Here is an 18785-nt window from a genome sequence, read left to right as displayed (position 1 = left end):
ATATCAGCTTATTATTTGTGAGTTCCTTTTTTCCCCTCCATAATTCTTAGGGTTGCCAACTTATTAATGAATTTATCATCCTGAAAGAGACCATTTGATTTATACTCTCAACTTTTCTAAAGAAGTTGTTTTTCAGGTCTCTTGGGTGACCATAGCTTTATTATGTTTGCTTTTGCATGTTTTCCCAATGCCAGAATACTGGCAAGATTTTTTTTGTGTCAAAATTTGGATGGTGACCTCCAAATACATTAGCAAAACTCTTGTTTTATTAGTGCCTCATAAAGAATATCTTGTGTCCATCCTTTGAACAAAGAACATGAGTGAAGTATGTTTATTTCAGTTCTGCCCTTAACTTGAATTAAGTTATAACAATTATTGACTTTTGTTGACTTTCATTTAAAGTGCTATTAGAAGGTGACTTAAATGCATTTTCTCTTAATTAGCAGCTTTTAAGTAAACAAGTGGCAACAGTCAAGGATCACAGGAATGAAATTCATTCTTCCCAACTCTCAAATCACTGGTCATTCCAAAGATAGTAACTTGCACTTGTAACTGAGCCATTTGTTCAAATGTTCTTGGCCTTTTAATAGCTTTACAAACAGATTTTCCACAGAAGAGTGCTCTTGTAATATGTTTGGTACTCAGGGTAACTCCCTGGTTTATAACTTTGTCTAATTTGTTACAATGACTGTGTATTTCCGATCTTTCAGACACAGGCTGGTGAAGGCAGAGTATATAAGTGCCTCTTTAACCACAAATTTGAAGAATCAATGAGTGAAAAGGTGAGCATGATTCTGAAATAAACAGACCTTACCTATTCTATCTCACGGGCCTTTCCCAGCTTCATCTTTCTCCAAACTTACTCTGACCAACTAATTTACCACAAAGACATAGTTTTCTCATGGGATTCACGTTTCCACTAGTATAACATAAAGGAGTGAAGACTAATTGTGCAGATTATGGATGTTTAAGAGTTTGAGAACTAACATAGTAATATCCCTGATTTTGGAATAAGTGAACTTGTATGTAGAAATTCTATTCCTGACCACTCTGTGTGGAATCTTGGGCACATTGAACTTTCCGTGGAGGAATGTCATCATTTTAACATGAGGAGATTGAACCAAGTGACCCCCTAGTATCACTTCTGGTTCTCCGTAAGTGCTCTTATGTGTTCTGGGGATCAGCATGACAAAGAGACAGCATTTCCCAAATGCTAGTGTACTTAGTACAGAGTCTTACCATCTATGACATTTATTTATTCATGAAGGCAGTGCTCCACCTATTCCTAGAGACTTATCCAGAATTTCCAGAAAGCTTGGGCTTAGTTTTGGGCTTAGTCAGATGGACCAAGAGACCATTGTATACAGTAACAGCAGTGTTGTTTTAAGAACAACTTTGATCAGAGTCATTTTGACTATTATAAATGCCCAAATTGGGGCGGCTAGGTGCCGTAGTGGATAAAGCACCAGCCTTGGAGTCAGGAGTACCTGGGTTCAAATCCGGTCTCAGACACTTAATAATGACCTAGCTGTGTGGCCTTGGGCAAGCCACTTAACCCCATTTGCCTTGCAAAAAAAACCCCTTAAAAATAAATAAATAAATAAACAAACAAACAAACAAGCAAACAAACAAATAAATAAATAAATGCCCGAATTAACTACAAAGGTCATATAAAGGAAGTTGCTATCTGCATCCAGAGAAAGAACTGACTAATAGAAGTATATGTAGAATGATTGTAAATAAACTTACACACACATATATACATTCATGTAGACATATTTGTGTCTGATGATAGCCATCTCTAGGGTGGAGGGGGAAGAAGAAAAAGAAATTTACATGATAACTTTTAGTATATATTTAACAGGAATAGCAAATTGCACAAAATAGATTAGCCGTTTCATGTATAAATGTCTTTTTTTGTTATACTATGTTAAGGAAATAATTGTTTTATTAAATAAATAAATAATAAGTTTAAAATTTTTAAGTTAAGAAAAGCATACATTTTAGCAGTTGTCCCAATGTATATTCACACTACTATTTGGTTTTTGTCTCTGCTCTGAATATTCATCTGAAATCTTTTGTACTTTTGAGGTTCCTTTAGGAAGTGATTAAAACTTCATTAAGTGAGAATTTATATTTTTTCATATCATTTTTCTTTTTTTATTAAAGATCTTATTTGAGTTTTACAATTTTTCTCCAATCTTACTTCCCTCCCCCCACCCCCCACGGAAAGCACTGTCAGTCTTCACTTTGTTTCCATGTTGTTCATTGATCCAAATTGAGAGTGATGAAAGAGAAATCACATCCTTAAGGAAGAAACAAAAAGTATAAGAGATAACAAGATAAGATATCAGGTTTTTTTTTTTATAAATTAAAGGGAATGGTCCTTGAACTTTGTTCAAACTCCACAGTTCTTTATCTGGATACAGATGGTATTCTCCATTGCAGACAGTCCCAAATTGTCCCTGATTGTTGCACTGATGGAATGAGCAAGTCCAGCAAGGTTGATCATCACTCCCATGCTTGTGTGTACAGTGTTTCTGGTTCTGTTCCTCTTGCTCAACATTAGTTCATGCAAATCCCTCCAGGCTTCCCTGAATTCCCATCCCTCTTGGTTTCTAATAGAATAGTCTTCCATGACATACATATACCACAGTTTACTAAGCCATTTCCCAATTGAAGGACATTTACTTGATTTCCAATTCTTTGCCACCACAAACAGGACTGCTATGAATATTTTTGTACAAGTGATGTTTTTACCCTTTTTCATCATCTCTTCAAGGGTATAGACCTATTAGTGGTATTGCTGGATCAAAAGGTATGCAAATTTTTGTTGCCCTTTGGGCATAGTTCCAAATTTCTCTCCAGAAAGGTTAGATGAGTTCATAGCTCCACCAACAGTGTAATAGTGTACCAGATTTCCCACAACCCTTTCAACAATGATCATTATCCTTTCTGGTCATATTGGCCAGTCTGAGAGGTGTGAGGTGGTACCTCAGAGAAACTTTAATTTGCATTTCTCCAGTAAGTAATGATTTAGAGCAATTTTTCATATGACTATGGATTGCTTTGATCTCTTCATCTGTAAATTGCCTTTGTATATTCTTTGACCATTTGTCAGCTGGGGAATGACTTTTTTTTTAAATATGATTCAGTTCTAATGAGGATTCATATTATGAAATTTTCAGATAGGCCAGTTGCTATTTTGATTCTGTTGAGATTACTGGAAAAGTCATTATGAAGGGATAAAAATGAATGTGTTCAAAGCATATATTGAAATCTTTCATGCATCTTTGTATTGATGGTAGTTACTCCTATAACAGCAAAACCACTTTGTAGTTTTCCCCTAACTCTTAGGGATACAGTATGCAACCTCCCATGTTCATTCTACTTGTAAGTAGATTTTCTATCAGTCTCAGCTGATGAAACAACTGATATTCCTAGCTGAGGATTTGCATCTTAGAGAATGTGTGCTAACAGCAGTTTTGTCTGTGTGTATATGTATCTTCATACCTCTTTTTTTTCCCTCTCTTCCTTTTTCTTTTTCAGTGTCGGGAGGCATTGACAACTCGACAAAAGCTGATTGCCCAAGATTACAAAGTCAGTTATTCGCTAGCAAAATCTTGTAAGAGTGATCTGAAGAAGTATCGATGTAATGTGGAAAACCTTCCACGGTCCAGGGAAGCCAGGCTCTCCTATCTTCTGATGTGTCTGGAGTCTGCTGTACATAGAGGTAGGTAATCCAGTTTCCTAAACTGGAAAATTATAATTTCCTTTCATGCCTTTCAGCTTTTTGCAAAGAAAAGCATTGATATCACAAAGGAAGATCTCCTCAGGCAGATATAAATGTAGTAGTCTGACAGCTTGGGTTCTGATCTTAGAGACCAGGATACTTCTTTTCATTGTTACTTCTTTTTTTTTCAGGGCACTGAAAATTATTGACATTGAAATGAAAGGTTTGTCTTGGAAATTCCTTTGCAGGGCAGCTAGGTGGCGCAGTGGATAGAGTACTGGCCTTGGAGTCAGGGGAACCTGAGTTCAAATCTGACCGCAGACACTGAATAATTACTTAGCTGTGTGGCCTTGGGAAAGCCAATTAACCCCATTGCCTAGCAAAAACTAAAAAAAAGAAAAAAAATTCCTTTTAGATCAGTGATTCCTAACCTTAACTTTTGCTTCACCTTAATAGTTTCTCTTAGTCTTAAATTTTTCAAAGGCAATCTAATTTTACTTCACTTACTTTAAGGACTTGAGCCTTTTGCTCCAAGTACAACATATTTACTATGACAACTTAAGTACAAGTTTAGTGGTCTAAGAGATATCGTTGAGAAAAGGTATGATCAGAAAAGAAGGGGGAGCATAGTTATGTGATGAGATCACAGAATTTCAGGCCTTAAGGGTCTACTGGTACTTACTGAAAATGTCATATAACCTAGGGAAGTTTTTAAATAGGGGTTGGTGAACTTTTTTTTTAATTTTAAATAATTATTTTTCCCCCAACTATATGCAAAGATAGTTTTGAACAATCATTTTTTATAAGGTTTTGAGTTCACATTTTTCTCCCTCTCTCCCTACCCTCCCTCTTCCCCTTGACAATGAAACATATTTTCATATTTGTCATGTTCTGAAAGAAGAATCAGAACAAAAAGGTGGGAAAATTATGAAGGAAAAAATAAAGCATAAAACAAATTTTAAAAATGAAAACATTTTGATCTGCATTCAAACTCTATAGTTCTTTTCTGAATGTGAACAGTATTTTCCAGAACAAGAACAGTATTACCCCATCACATTCATATACTACAATTTTGTTCAACCATTCCCCAATTTGTGACATCCCCTCAATTTCCAATTCATTTATTTATTGAGGCAGATTTACTTGAGCCATATAAGTCACCACCACTAATAGAAGTTTATAGTCTTTAGATGAATTTGCCACAGATATACATTTTCTCCAAGACATCAGGGTCACCTGATTCCCAGCAAAGAGAATTGACAGTTACAGAAAGATTTGAGGATAAAAGAATATACATCCAAAAATATAGTTTTTTATGTATAACCAGAGGGAGAGATTAGGAGAGCTCTAAGTCTTTCCTCTTTGCTTCTGCTTTCTTGTATTCAGAATTAATCATGTAACTATCCATAGGGAATATGTTTAAAAAATTTAAGGCTTGATTAGCAAATCCCTATATCTTGGAGTAGCCTAATTTAACTATTCAGCAAATCTCACTAATAGCTGATTCTGATAAGCTTTTGCTATTTTCATTGTGTTCACTTTACTCTAAAAAAAGATTTTAAGGGACAGCTAGGTGGTGCAGTGGCTAGAGCACTGGCCCTGGAATCAGGAGGACCTGAGTTCAAATGTGGCCTCAGACACTTAACAATTACCTAGCTGTGTGGCTTTCTGCAAGTCACTTAACCCCATTGCCTTGCAAAAAAAAACAAACCTTAAAAAAATGAATTTTAAAATTATAGAGAATTGGCCTCAAAAGTTTATACCATCTTAGGTTCCTGTAAACATTAAGAGAGATTGGAATGAAGTTCGTAAAAATTCTTTTATGCCATTTATGCTCACTATAAATAAACCTAGGTTTCTTGATATGTATATTTAGGTTTATATGTATTTTTTAAAATATTAAACTATACTACAAAACAGCAATCATTAAAATGAGTTGTATTGGTTAAAACATAAATCCATCAGTAAAATGGTTAGGTTCACATCATATTTAAGCAAACAAACTTGGTAACAGGGTGTTTGATAAAGCCAAAGACTCTTAAGTTATTCCAGTGTAAAGACTCAGCCTTTGACAAAACCTGCTGGGAAAGCTGAAAAACAGTTTGGCAGAAACTTGGCATAGATCATATTCTCAATCTGTAGGCCCAGATAAACTCAAAATGTGTATAAGACTAGTACATTAAAAGTTGTATCATAAGAAAAATAGTGGGGGTAGCTAGGTGGCATAGTGGCTAAAGCACCCACCCTGGAGTCAGGAGAGCCTGAGTTCAAATCTGGCCTCACATCCTTGATGTTTTCTAGTTGTGTGACCCTAGGCAAGTTGCTTAACCCCAGTTCCCAGATAAAAAGAAAAAAGTATTGGAAGAAAGAACAACTCTTGAGATCTTTGATTAGAGAAAATTTTCATTACTGATTAAAAGGTAACGATCATAGGTGATAAAGTGAATAATTGCAATTATATAAAATTTTAAAAGTTTTTCACAAATCTAATACTGTTAAAATTAGCAGGGAAACAGATTTCTGGAAAACAATTGTTTGCTGTTAGATTCTCTGATAAAGATCTTATTCTTTATAAGAGATTGATGAATTGCCCAATGTCAAAGGATATAAAATAGGCAGTTTTCAAAGGAAGATATCCAAGTTATCAATAACTATATGAAAAGATCCATATCACTAATAATTTGAGAAATGCCAATTAAATCAACTCTGTATTAGCAAAGATAGCAAAGAAGAAGATGATATATGTTGGAAGAATTATAGAAAAAGTCACAGTGTTGCAATGTTGATGGGTGACTTAGTCTATTCTGAAAAGCAATTTCAAACTATGCCTTAAGTTAATGAACTTAATATAATAACTTAATACACACACACATATATACACACACACACTCACTGACCCTTGGATAATTCTAGTAGGCCTCTACTCTTAAAGAGCACCCCAAAAAAAAGAGGAATAGAGTTTATATTCACAAAAAATAAATATAGCAATTCTTTTCATAGTAGCCCCAAACTTGAAACTGTAGGGGCATCCACCTATCTGTGAATGGCTAAACAAATTGCAGTACATTAATAATATTGCAACATTATTATTATTATCCATTATTGCCATTTTCTTTATTAATGTTTTATTTTTTGTTTTTTCCAAGGCAATGGGGTTAAGTGACTTGCCGAAGTTCACAAAGCTAGGTAATCATTGAGTGTCTGAGGTCGGATTTGAACTCAGGTACTCCTTGACTTCAGGGCCAGTACTCTATCCACTGTACCACCCAGCTGCCCCCAATTATTTTTCAATAAAACAAAAATCCTCATTCTTTTCTTCTCAACTACCTTATTGAGAAAGAGACAAAAGCAACCCTGTTATAAACATGTGTAGTCAAGCAAAACAAACTCACATATTGGCCATGTCCAGTGTCTCAGTCTGCACTGTTGTGTCACCTGATTTTCCAGAGACTGATGTTCTGTTTCATCATGAGTCCTAGAATAATGGTTGGTTATTTTGTTGTTGATCAGAGTATCTAAAAATTTAAGAAGTCATTGGTCTCTTCAATATTATTGTGAATTTTTAAACTGTCTTCCAAGCTCTACTCCCTCACTCTACTCCCTTACATCAGTAAATACATGTCTTCCCAGGTTTCTTTGAAACTGTTCCTCAAATCATTTCTTGTAGCACAATAGAATCCCATCTCATTTATTCAAATGGTCTTTACTCCCTCCTCCCCCCCCAAAAAAAAGTGGGGGGGGGTGGAGGTGATGAAAGGACAATGTATAGATAGTCAGGATAGAAAAATAAAGAAAAAGAAATAAGTATCCTTCAACCCCCCCCCTTTTAATTAAGAAAGGAGAATAGATAATCCAGAAAAAAGCACAGAAATGCAGGATTGCTTTGAAAACTATGAGATGAAATTGTTATTCCTTAAAACAATAAATAATGATCTGCTATTTTGCATAGTCTTCTTTTCTTGTTCTACTATGTTTATAGAAATAGGTGGAAAAAAATTATCTTTTCCTTCTAGTCATGTGTGATCTCCACAAGAGAAGAAATAATATCAAAAATTAATCTTAAAACATAAGGTAATGTGTTTAGTGCTAGACAAAGCAATATACAGATGAAAGGGAGATTACTGAAGACTTGGAAATCAAGGATGACTTCATGGTGAAAGTCAAGTCTGGTTTGCAATGTAATGTGTCTCTGGTATGAGTACTTGGCCATTCTTTTTGATCATTTTGGCAGGCAATATCCATTTGTTATGCCATTTTTGCTCCAGTTTTCTCCTCTGGTTGACAAAGCATTCATAGTGTTACTTCAGAGTTTTGCAGTCAGTCTGAGAGAACACTCATAGCACATTTAGGGATGGAATGCTATCTTTGTTTTGTGCTCCAAAGTCTTGAACCAAATTCAGAGTTTTAAGTCTTGATAGTTGCAGTAATTTATGTGTTCTGATTACAGGAAATTTGTACTTCTACTCTGATTCACCTTCTTTAAAAATGTAACTCTCTCTCTCTCTCTCTCTCTCTCTCTCTCTCTCTCTCTCTCGGTTTAGGTCGACAGGTGAGCAGTGAGTGCCAGGGAGAAATGTTGGATTACCGACGCATGTTGATGGAAGACTTTTCTCTGAGCCCTGAGATTATCTTGAGCTGTCGAGGGGAAATTGAACACCATTGCTCTGGATTACACAGAAAAGGGCGTACTCTTCACTGTCTGATGAAAGTAGTTCGTGGAGAAAAAGGAAATGTTGGAATGAATTGCCAGCAAGCGGTAAGGAAAGAGTTGGTCTGCTGTTTTAATGTTAGATTTCAGCATTTAAAGAACTCCTTCCTGCCCTTTCCATGATAAAAGCACATTGATATGTTCTTGGTTCTAAGTGTCAGGTTCAATAGGACCTGGACTGTTTCTCAAGGTAAATATCATTAGGGACATGAAATTTGCAATGTGGCAGTCATTGGAATTCTAAATCAGTAATAGCCATTTTTACTTAAAGATATAGATGATCAATATTCTTTGCAGTTTTTTTACAGGAAAGGAATAATTTCCTGTTTGACAGCTTTAAAACCAATTATCAAAGCCAAACCAACTTCTCATAAATTGGAAAGGGTCCTCAAACCTAAGAGAATTGATCTGCATTAATGGTTTTATTGATTGCTTTCATTGAGTCTGAAAGATTTAGGACAGACAATAGAGGGTTCTTAGGGGTTGCTTCCTTTGCTGATGTGCAGTACCACTATTTCTTATAGTTTATCAAAATTCCATCTTGTGTTAGAACAAGCCGGCTATGCAAGAAAGAAAAAAGCCTATTCATTGACCAATATTTTTTTCTAGCCCTTTAGCCTTCCTGCACTTCAAGGTACTTGGAATATTTTTGTATTTTCTAAACAGTAAAGTTTTTCTCAGCATTCATTAGGTGGGAATATTAACAAATTTTTACTTATTCTAGGTTCATAGATAAGTAAATATTTTAAAAATCTGGTATACATGATACAATTTAGATGGCAAATCTCAAGGTCTTTTAGATGTAATGCACTTGTTTTATCTCGATGGTCTACGTTTTTGCCTTTTACCAGATAAAAATTTTTTTTAAGTATTTTGGGATAACAGTGGCATCCTTGGGGTACCCTGCATATAAATTAATTTTTCATCATGACAACTTGAAATTTCGAAGGACAGAGTTCAAATTAGACATCACAGCCCTTCCCAAGAAAATAGTAGAAAATTAGAATAAATTCTCTATTTTGAAAATGACATTTTTTTTCAAAGATTTTATTTATTTTGAGTTTTAAAATGACATTTTCCTTAAAATTTTTACAATGCTTTGCCTTTTTTTTTTTGCAAGGCATTGGGGGTTAGGTGATTTGCCCAAGATCACATAGCTAGATAATTAAGTATCTGAGGTTGAATTTGAACTCAGCTCCTCCTGATTCCGGAGTCAGTGCTCTATCCACTATGCCACCTAGCTGCCCCCTATTTTACTTTTGTTTCTGAGCTACGTACAGAATTTTGTGGCCTCTTCCACTTCCTGAGATTGAATAAAATTGTATATTGTGTCTTATTTTTTATCTTTTCTCCTTAAATATAACATGCTTTGTTGATGTTTGACATCAACTACAATAGAAAATTAGTAACATGCAAATTGGAAAAATGGGAGGTAGTTATTATCTGTTCTTCCAAAATGTCAACTCAGGATGATTAAGCAGATTCTCAGATGCCTCTATTCTGAATTTTGTATTATGATGTTTCTCTCTCTGGTAGCCTTGAAACTATTCAGTTTTTGAGTGCACAAATTAAAAGTAATTAAATATTTTAAAAATTAATCAAATAGTCACTTAACCCCATTGCCTTGCAAAAAACCCCCCAAATTAATCAAATATTAAAAATAAACTAAGAGACATTCAGTGTCTGTATACTCATCCCTAGTGTAATATAGACCATGGAGAAGAGAAGATTGGCTTTTAACTATTTTTGAAGCATGAGCAAATGTAAAACTTTGCTTTTTAGTACTGAAATGCATGAGATAATGGATTATAAAGTAAGTGAGTTGGCTATAGTAAAAATCTAATTATTTACCATACCTTTAAAGAAATACTGCTGTTTCCCATTTGAATATTCAGCTCTTTGAAAGAGATTGTGATTCAGCTTTAAAGATAATTGCCATTGACTTCACTACTGGTTGTAATAGAAATGCTTTCCAAAATGTGGATTGACAGGATCTTTAAAATTCTCAGATGGTAGCATAGTCAGTCCCTCGAACTGATTGCCTAGCCCTCTTCTTCTCCTCAAGTATAATTGTGATTTCTTCAAGGCTTGTTTACAGTCAGCGAAGAAATTAAAAAGCAGTGGTATATTTCAGGATACTGGCCATTTGGGAAAGTAATGCATTCTCTTTAACCATTTGGCCCATGTGAGGTACCCATTGAAGAACAGTGAGTTAACAAAAGGGGTTTACTTTACTTTGTTCTCTGCTCCATTAGCAAGTCTTCATAAGTGTGTATATATAACTGTGCTGAAATGGTTTATTTGGGATGTTCTATTTCTCCCTCCTTGCTTCTTATAGATTTTATTTCTTGGCAAACCAGCTTCCATGTTAAACTTAAAATCTGTCATCCATTTATATACCCATTGTGATTAACCATTAATTTTTGCTGTTTTTCATTTACTGAAGATGTGATTTAGTGACCTTCCATAACTAGAAAGCTACAAAATATAAGGAAGATTAATATATATTATTAATTAATTTCTTGCTATACATTCAGAATACTTATTTGATCCTCTTGGCCATTTAGGCAAGAGTTCTCCAGAGCCAAAGAAAATGACTTCCTAATCTCTTTTCTGTACTCAGCACTTGAGTGCTTTGCCACAAACATATTAGGGAGTAGAGGTGAATTTTTAATCTGATAGGTAAACAAGTCTTCAACCCTCCCTTCACACAGCGCTACCCTTAAGATGCCAAGCTGGCAGCTTTAACCCTTTGAGCTTGCCTGAGCCAGAACATATTCTGTCTTAGCTTTTGTCACTGGTATATTCATTTTATCCTCCTCCGAGCTTGGAACGCATTTTTCACATGCATTTAACTTTGTTAGCTTTTGTTGAAATATAATCTTCCATGTGGATGTCCAGCAGGCTGCCTTAGGGGAAAAAAGGGGTAGAGACCTACTATGTGCTGGTAATAAATAACAATTTGCAAATAGAATTTCATTTCATCCTCCCAGCAGCCAGGAGAAATTTGGGCTCTTATTATGACACCCCCCCCTTTTTTTTTTAGACAGGGAAACTTAAGCAGTCATCACTTAATGACTTTTCCCCACACAGTTAGCTGTCCATGTTGAGATTTGAACTCGGGCCTCTTTGTCTACAGGCCAGCCTTCTATCTATTGGACCATCTAGCTGACTCTAAACTCGGCATGATATTATGGATAAAAATTTAGACTTGGAAGTAGGACCATCTAACATACTCTTTGTAAATCAGTTAAACTCCCACTGTTTAAATAGCTCTCCAAAACTCTTTAAGTTCTTGGTTCTAGCCTCTGACAAATGGAACATTCCTTTAAATACTTGGAGATAATTATCATGTCTCCCTTTAATCTTCTCTTCTTCAACATCACCAGACCCAGTTCCTTCAGCTGATCCTAAGATGACAAAGCCTAAAGGCTTTCACCATCCTGGATGCTTCCTCAGAATCCTCTCTAACTTATCAAGGCCTTTCTGAAAAACCTGTACCCAGACCTGGGCATGATGCGCTCAAGGAGGCCTGACAGGATAGGGTACAACCCTTTCCCGACTTCTCAAAGCTATTGTCCTTTTTAGTGTGGACCATTCCTGTATTAACTTTCTCAGCATCACCAGAGTCACAGCTGAGATTCCACCTCCAACCACAAGTATTCTACTTCCTTAATCAGAAATTTAATTTCTCACTACACTGCTCATTTACTGAGCTTTGAAGTCATTGAAACTCAGATTTTTTTCAGAACCATTTTATACCTGTGATTGTATCATCCTATTCTTGTAAAGCTGGTTTTTGCATTTTATCCCTATTGAGTTTCATTGTGTTTAGATTTAGGCCATTGGACTCACTTCTCAGGGTGCCTTTGGATCCTGATTTTGGTTAACTTCTGTATTATCTCTCTCTGCTAACTTTGTGACTTTTGCATATTTGATAGTATACTTATTAAGGACTCATGACCTTGATAAAAATGCTAAATGTCCCAAGGCCAAATACAGATCCAATTCTTTTTTTGTATGTAATAAATTTAACATGTGACTTTCAACACTCCCTTCTTCTGTTATTCCTCCTGGCCTTCCTTCTGGTTCTCATCTGTACAGTTTTTAAAAATGCTTCAATGACACTTCTCTTTTGGCAGTACTACTTCTTTCCTTTCTCTCCTTTCCCACTCTTAGCATTAAGGATGGGGAAAAGAAAGATTTCTATTTTTAAAAAATTGCCTTTTTAGCAAATATACATAGTTTAGAAGTTGACAGTCTCCAGAAATGTATGGCATGACCTGTTCTTGAAGAAATTATGCTGGCATCTTTTATCACTTTTTTTCTAGATGTTGACCATGACTCTTTCAGTGTCTCCCTCTCCTACACTTTTTTCATTCCCCTTTCCAAAATCTTTCTAATTATCAAATTTTTACTTATTTTTCTATCCCCCAGAATTTTTCAACCTTCCCACCCTTAACAAACTTCCAATAGAAAAAAGAAAAAAAATCCTTGGAATAAATAAGTATAATCAAGCCCCCTTACCCCCTTGGTCCCCTCCTCCCAATCCATATTGGTCATGTCTAAAAATTGATCTCTCTCATTCTGAATATTAGTCTGTCACCTATCTGTCAGGAGATGAATATCTTTCTTCATAGGGTCTCTAGAATCAGGATTTATCATTGCATTGATCAGTAATTTCTTTAATGATCCATCCAGAAATTTCCTAATAATTGGAATCAAGTTCTCTGACCCATGATTTATAGATTCTGTTGTCTTTACCAGTTTTGAAAATCAGGATACCAAAACAGAATTTCTTCTCATTATTCCTCCATCTTCTAAATGATGAAATTATCACAAATCAAAATATGAAGTTATTAACTCTTCTGCTTTTTACAGGAAAAAAAGCTCTAGTAGATATCTGAATAATTAAAGTCTCCCATCAATGTTATAGTCTTGCCTCTACCAGACCTGTGATCTGTTTCCCAAACTGGCTCTTTCTCCTTTCTGTCCAAATGGTCTGTAATAAACTAATGATAAATCATTTCTGAGTTTTCCTCCATTGGATCACTCTCTAACATATTTCCTTCCTCTGGTTCCTGGAATTCTCTATGAATGTGCCTTCTTAATATGTAGTGCTGCCCCAACCCACTTCTACTCCTTGAGCCCATGACTTGTCCATCGCCATGTTCCAGGCTTGCATTTCATTGCACCAAGTCTCATTGTAACTGGGAGGTCATTAGAACATCTAGTTCTTCCTGCCTTCCACCTTAACATGAGTCATTTCTCCTTAGTTATTTGAGGCCATAAATTGTAGTATGATTTTCTTCCTGTAAAGTTCTGGGTTCCTTTTTTGTCCAAGTAGCTGATGTCCCTGTAATTAAAAGCTTGACTAGAAACTCTCTTCTCAGGTTTACCCTTCTGACCAGCTCTTTACTTACCAAATTAAAGCAAAAAAGAAAACACCACTAGTTCTCCCCATGGTCTTCAGTCTCTTGCCTAGAGCTTCACAACCCATTGGCATTATTTTTTAGGTTCCTTCTATGTGTGAGATAGTCACCAGAAGTGAGTGGGTATTATGTTTTGATGAGTCTCAGTAGGGTTTTAGTTATGTTGTAAGGTCATGTCCCAGTAAGCCAGCAGATGTCATTCATAGTGATTCCTTCAGTGCTAGAGAGAAAGGAGTTGCCAGCGCCAGTCCCTCCTCTTAGATTCTTCCTTTACCTTCCCTGAATGAGCTCTTCCCTCATAATTCTGGGGCTGTGATAAGCCTTTCTTGAGAGGACAAGCACCCTCCTCTTTCTCAGTGTAATACATCCCTCCTCATCAAAAAGAGCCTGAAACCTTTTTTTTTTTTTAAGGTCTAATCATAAAGCTGACCTTTTACTTTCTTTCTTCTGAGTAACACCTTTTTATTCTTGGACATCTTGTTACAAGGATCATAGTCTCCCCTTTTCTACTGTAGATTCCTTTTTTTTTTAAGTTGAAACTTTGCTTCTCTGCAGCCTAGAATATGAAGAGGCATTCTTTCAATCTCTTCCTTTTTTCTAGGGAGAAACCAAGCTGCATTTGAAACCAAAGTATAGAAAAATAAAAACATTGCATACAGCAATGTCGATTTTCAGGCTTATTTTTTAAATTGTTTGTAGTTTATATCTCAAAAAGCTTTAAGTGTCTTAATAACAACTCCACAACTTCATCCCCTTCAGTCTTATGAAGATTCTTGATCTGTTTTACCCATTTGTCCCATTTACCAATTTCAGAATACATTTTCTCCACAATCCTTTTCTCATCTTACCTTTCCAACTACCTTTATCATTTTCTTCTAGAATTTTCTACAAGTTCTCCCTAGTCTTTCCTGGTCCTTCTTAATCCTTTTGATGTTCTCTCTTTTTTTTTAATTTATTTTTATTAAAGATATTATTTGAGTTTTACAATTTTCCCCCAATCTTGCTTCCCTCCCCCCACCCCACCCCTACAGAAAGCACTCTGTCAGTCTTTACTTTGTTTCCATGTTGTACCTTGATCCAAATTGGGTGTGATGGTAGTGTCCTTTGCAGACAGCCCCAAATTGTCCCTACACTGATGGAATGAGCAAGTCCTTCAAGGTTGATCATCACCCCCGTGTTGCTGTTAGGGTGTGCAGTGTTTTTCTGGTTCTGCTCATCTCACTCAGCATCAGTTCATGCAAACTCCTACAGGTTTCCCTGAAATCCCGTCCCTCCTGGTTTCTAATAGAACAATAGTGTTCCATGACATACATATACCACAGTTTGCTAAGCCATTCCCCAATCGAAGGACATTTACTGGATTTCCAATTCTTTGCCACCACAAACAGGGCTGCTATAAATATTTTTGTACTAGTAATGTTTTTACCCTTTTTCCTCATCTCTTCAGGGTATAGACCCAGTAGTGGTATTGCTGGGTCAAAGGGTCTGCACATTTTTGTTGCCCTTTGGGCATAGTTCCAAATAGCTCTCCAGAAGGGTTGGATGAGTTCACAGCTCCACCAACAGTGTAATAGTGTCCCAGATTTCCCACATCCCTTCCAACAATGATCATCATCCTTCCTGGTCATACTGACCAATCTGAGAGGTGTGAGAAGCTTTAATTTGCATTTCTCTAATAATTAATGATTTAGAGCATTTTTTCATATGGCTATGGATTACTTTGATCTCCTCTTGATGATCTCTTTAATTGTCCTTGATCCTGGTCTTCAAACAAGAAGTATAGTTCTGACCTAGAAATTGTTCTTCACATATTCTTCTGTCTCCCCAAATTTATGCTCTCCAAATTCAACTTATTACCCACTGATTGAACCTAATGAATTGTGAAATTCTTTCATCTGATCACAACCCATTGACTTTCCACTTTTTCCTCTGCTTTCAAAAAAGCTTACCCTACTATTTCATCTTCAGTGATATTCAGTCTCTAGATTTTTCCCAAGCCATCTTCCCTTGTGCTGGCTACTTCTCTTTTTCTCATTTTGACTCCTTGGTGAACCAGTTTTGAATTCTTTTTTTTTAGTTTTTTTTTTTTTTTTTTTTTTTGCAAGGCAATGGGGTTAAGTGGCTTGCCACACAGCTAAGTAATTATTAAGTGCCTGAGACCGGATTTGAACTCAGGTACTCCTAACTCCAGGGCCGGTTCTCTATCTACTGCACCACCTAACCGCCCCCAGTTTTGAATTCCTAATCTCCTTATATATTTCTTATTGTTCCACACCTTGGTCTTAGATCCTTCCCATCATTCATCATTTTCATGCCTGAAGAGAGGTTGAGGAAATCATACAACTGTCCTGACTGGGTCCACTACAGATTTGGTTACATCACCTCAATTTACCTCTCCCTTCATCTCAGCAATGTTCCTATTCCACCTCTTATTAACTCATGATCTCACTCTCTACAGATCTCTTTCAGACCTTTTCATCCCTCCTCAAACCTCCTATAGCTGTTTCTCTCTCTCTCTCTTTCTCTCTCTCTCTCTCTCTCTCTCTCTCTCTCTCTCTCTCTCTCTCTCTCTCTCTCTCCTCTCTTGAGTGAATTTCTTCATATTTTACAGAAGGGGGGAAAAAACATTTACCATGATCTTTCTCTTCTCATTTCCTATTACTCTGTTGCCCTCTGCCAACTCTCCTCCTTCATCCTTCTCTCATCAGTGAAGTGACCTCACTTCTGACGAAGACTTAACACTACTACTTGTTCAAGTGATCCCCTTCTATCTTTTCCCCTCCAACAGATTCATTCCTCTGTCATTTCTATAGGAAACTTTTCCCATTCCTTCTTAACTTTAGTGCCTTCTCTCCATTAAGTTCCTGTGTACCTTGCATATATAGCTTGTTTGTATATAGTTGTTTTCTCCTTTAGATTGTGAGTTCCTTGAAGGCAAGGGCAGTCTTTTGCACTTTTTTGTTTTATCTCTAGTGCTTATTTGGAACATGGTAGATTACTGATAATAGACTGTTCCATACCCATCTACTTCGTATACACAAATTCTTGTTCCTTCTTCCACAACCTTGTCCAATGGAAATTTGAAATGTGATTCAGCCATGACTTAATCTGTATAGGCAAAGGATCTTCACAGCATCTAAAACAAAAGAGAGACACCAGCCAGAAATTATTTGATAGCACCTAGAAGTTAGTCAAAATATTTGTCAACATTATAATTTTGACGGATTAAAGTTGCAAAGAACTGTAAGCTGCCTCATGAATGGAGAAACATCCAAACTAAATCTGACACAGAAATGTAATGGAACATTACTAGCTATAAACTAAGTGAATAATATCAGGAATCCAGAGAAGCTTGGAAAAAGGCCCAGAAACTAAAGCAACAGAACTGCACACACCAGAACTTCTAGTAAGCAGACCAGCAGCAAGCTGAAAGTGAGCTAAGAAGGCCCATCCTCCCTTCTTGGCAGAGAGTAGAACATAGCATAGGTTGTTGGACTTTGTTGAGCCATTTGTTAATTTTGCTGAACTGGTTTTTGTCTCCTTTATTCCTTGCTTGAAGAAACAGTTCTCTAGGAGGGGAAGAGAGATATTGAGAAATGAAGGTCACATAAAAACAAAAGATCAGTAACAGTATTTTAAAAAGTGACATTGAAATTCAGTAAGTGAATGTTAGTCATTGTTTTTGGCATCAATCTGCTCTACTTACTCAGTAACTTTTTTACTTTCTCAAATTACTCTTATCTAGCTTCAAACACTGATTCAAGAAACTGACCCTGGTGCAGATTACCGCATTGATCGAGCTTTGAATGAAGCTTGTGAATCTGTAATACAGACGGCCTGCAAGCACATACGATCTGGAGACCCAATGTAGGTGCCTTCTTCACCATATACAGTCGTGTTACATTTAGCAGTCAGTCATCTGTCAAGTACCTACTATACTGTGCTGAGTCCATGAACATCAAAGATAATGGGAGAGTCCCTGCCCTTTTAGAAGGATGTATAGAAAAGCTGCAAAACAGTCTGGGCAAGGGAGATCAACAGCTGTTAGGAGTCCTACAAGGCTTGTAGGTATTTGAATGAGCAAATGATGTTTGAAGTGAATCTTGAAAATCAAGTAGGGAATTTCATGAGAAAATGAACAAGGAATTGATTCCAAAAGAGAGTAAGAAGGATTATTTAGTCAGAGAGCAAATTATAGTAAGGATATGAATGCAGTTTGAGACTTTAAAGTTACATTAAGGCCAAATTGTGACGGGATGTAATAACTTGAAATGCTTTAAAAGAAACATTTGATCATAGAGGAAGTAGGGAATCATTGTAGTTTATTGAATGAGAAAAGTAATGGGTCACTTTATTAACTCTTCTTGAGGATGGCATAGGTAGGCAAGATTTAAGGTAGAGAAAACAATTAGGATTTTTCAATAATCTAATTGAGAGTGGTGATAAGCATGTGAATTAAGGTGGTAGTCATGTTACTAGTAGGAAAAGACCAGATTTAGAACTTTTAAGTGGCCTTAAAGGCCATTGAGTTCCAAGCCCTCATTTTATAAAGAAACTGAAGCACTGAAAGTTCTAATGAAAGGGATACTGAATTGATACTTAACTCATGAAATTGTGAAATAGAGGTAGGCATATCTGATTATTTGGATACTCAATAGGAAATCCCATTACGATAGCAGATAGTGGGACTACAATCTCATTTTGTTTTGGTTTTGGTTTTTTATTTTGCAAGGCAGCTGACTTGCCCAAGGTCACACAGGTATATTAAGTGTTTGAGACCGGATTTGAACTCAAATCCTCCTGACTCCAGGGCCAGTGCCACCTAGCTGTCCCTACAATCCCATTTTAGTAAAATATTAGAGACAAGTGGAGCAAAGGTACCAGGAAGAGGTGGCAGACAGAGTGGATAGAG

General features: G+C 36.3%; 1 protein-coding gene across 2 annotated transcripts in view; it reads left to right on the top strand.

Moving 5' to 3' along the window:
* The window catches only part of GLG1 (golgi glycoprotein 1), a 128762-nt gene that overhangs the window by 74807 nt on the left and 35170 nt on the right, over positions 1-18785 (top strand). For both annotated transcript variants that reach the window (XM_074199495.1, XM_074199499.1), the window contains exons 6-9: positions 711-782; positions 3550-3733; positions 8275-8489; positions 17619-17740. In XM_074199495.1, the coding sequence (XP_074055596.1) occupies positions 711-782; positions 3550-3733; positions 8275-8489; positions 17619-17740 (593 nt within the window). The remainder of the gene's footprint in view (positions 1-710; positions 783-3549; positions 3734-8274; positions 8490-17618; positions 17741-18785) is intronic.

This window comes from Macrotis lagotis, chromosome 1 (genome assembly GCF_037893015.1).
Source record: "Macrotis lagotis isolate mMagLag1 chromosome 1, bilby.v1.9.chrom.fasta, whole genome shotgun sequence".
In the NCBI taxonomy this organism is placed as follows: domain Eukaryota; kingdom Metazoa; phylum Chordata; class Mammalia; order Peramelemorphia; family Peramelidae; genus Macrotis; species Macrotis lagotis.
This window is presented reverse-complemented; position numbering and strand designations above follow the sequence as displayed.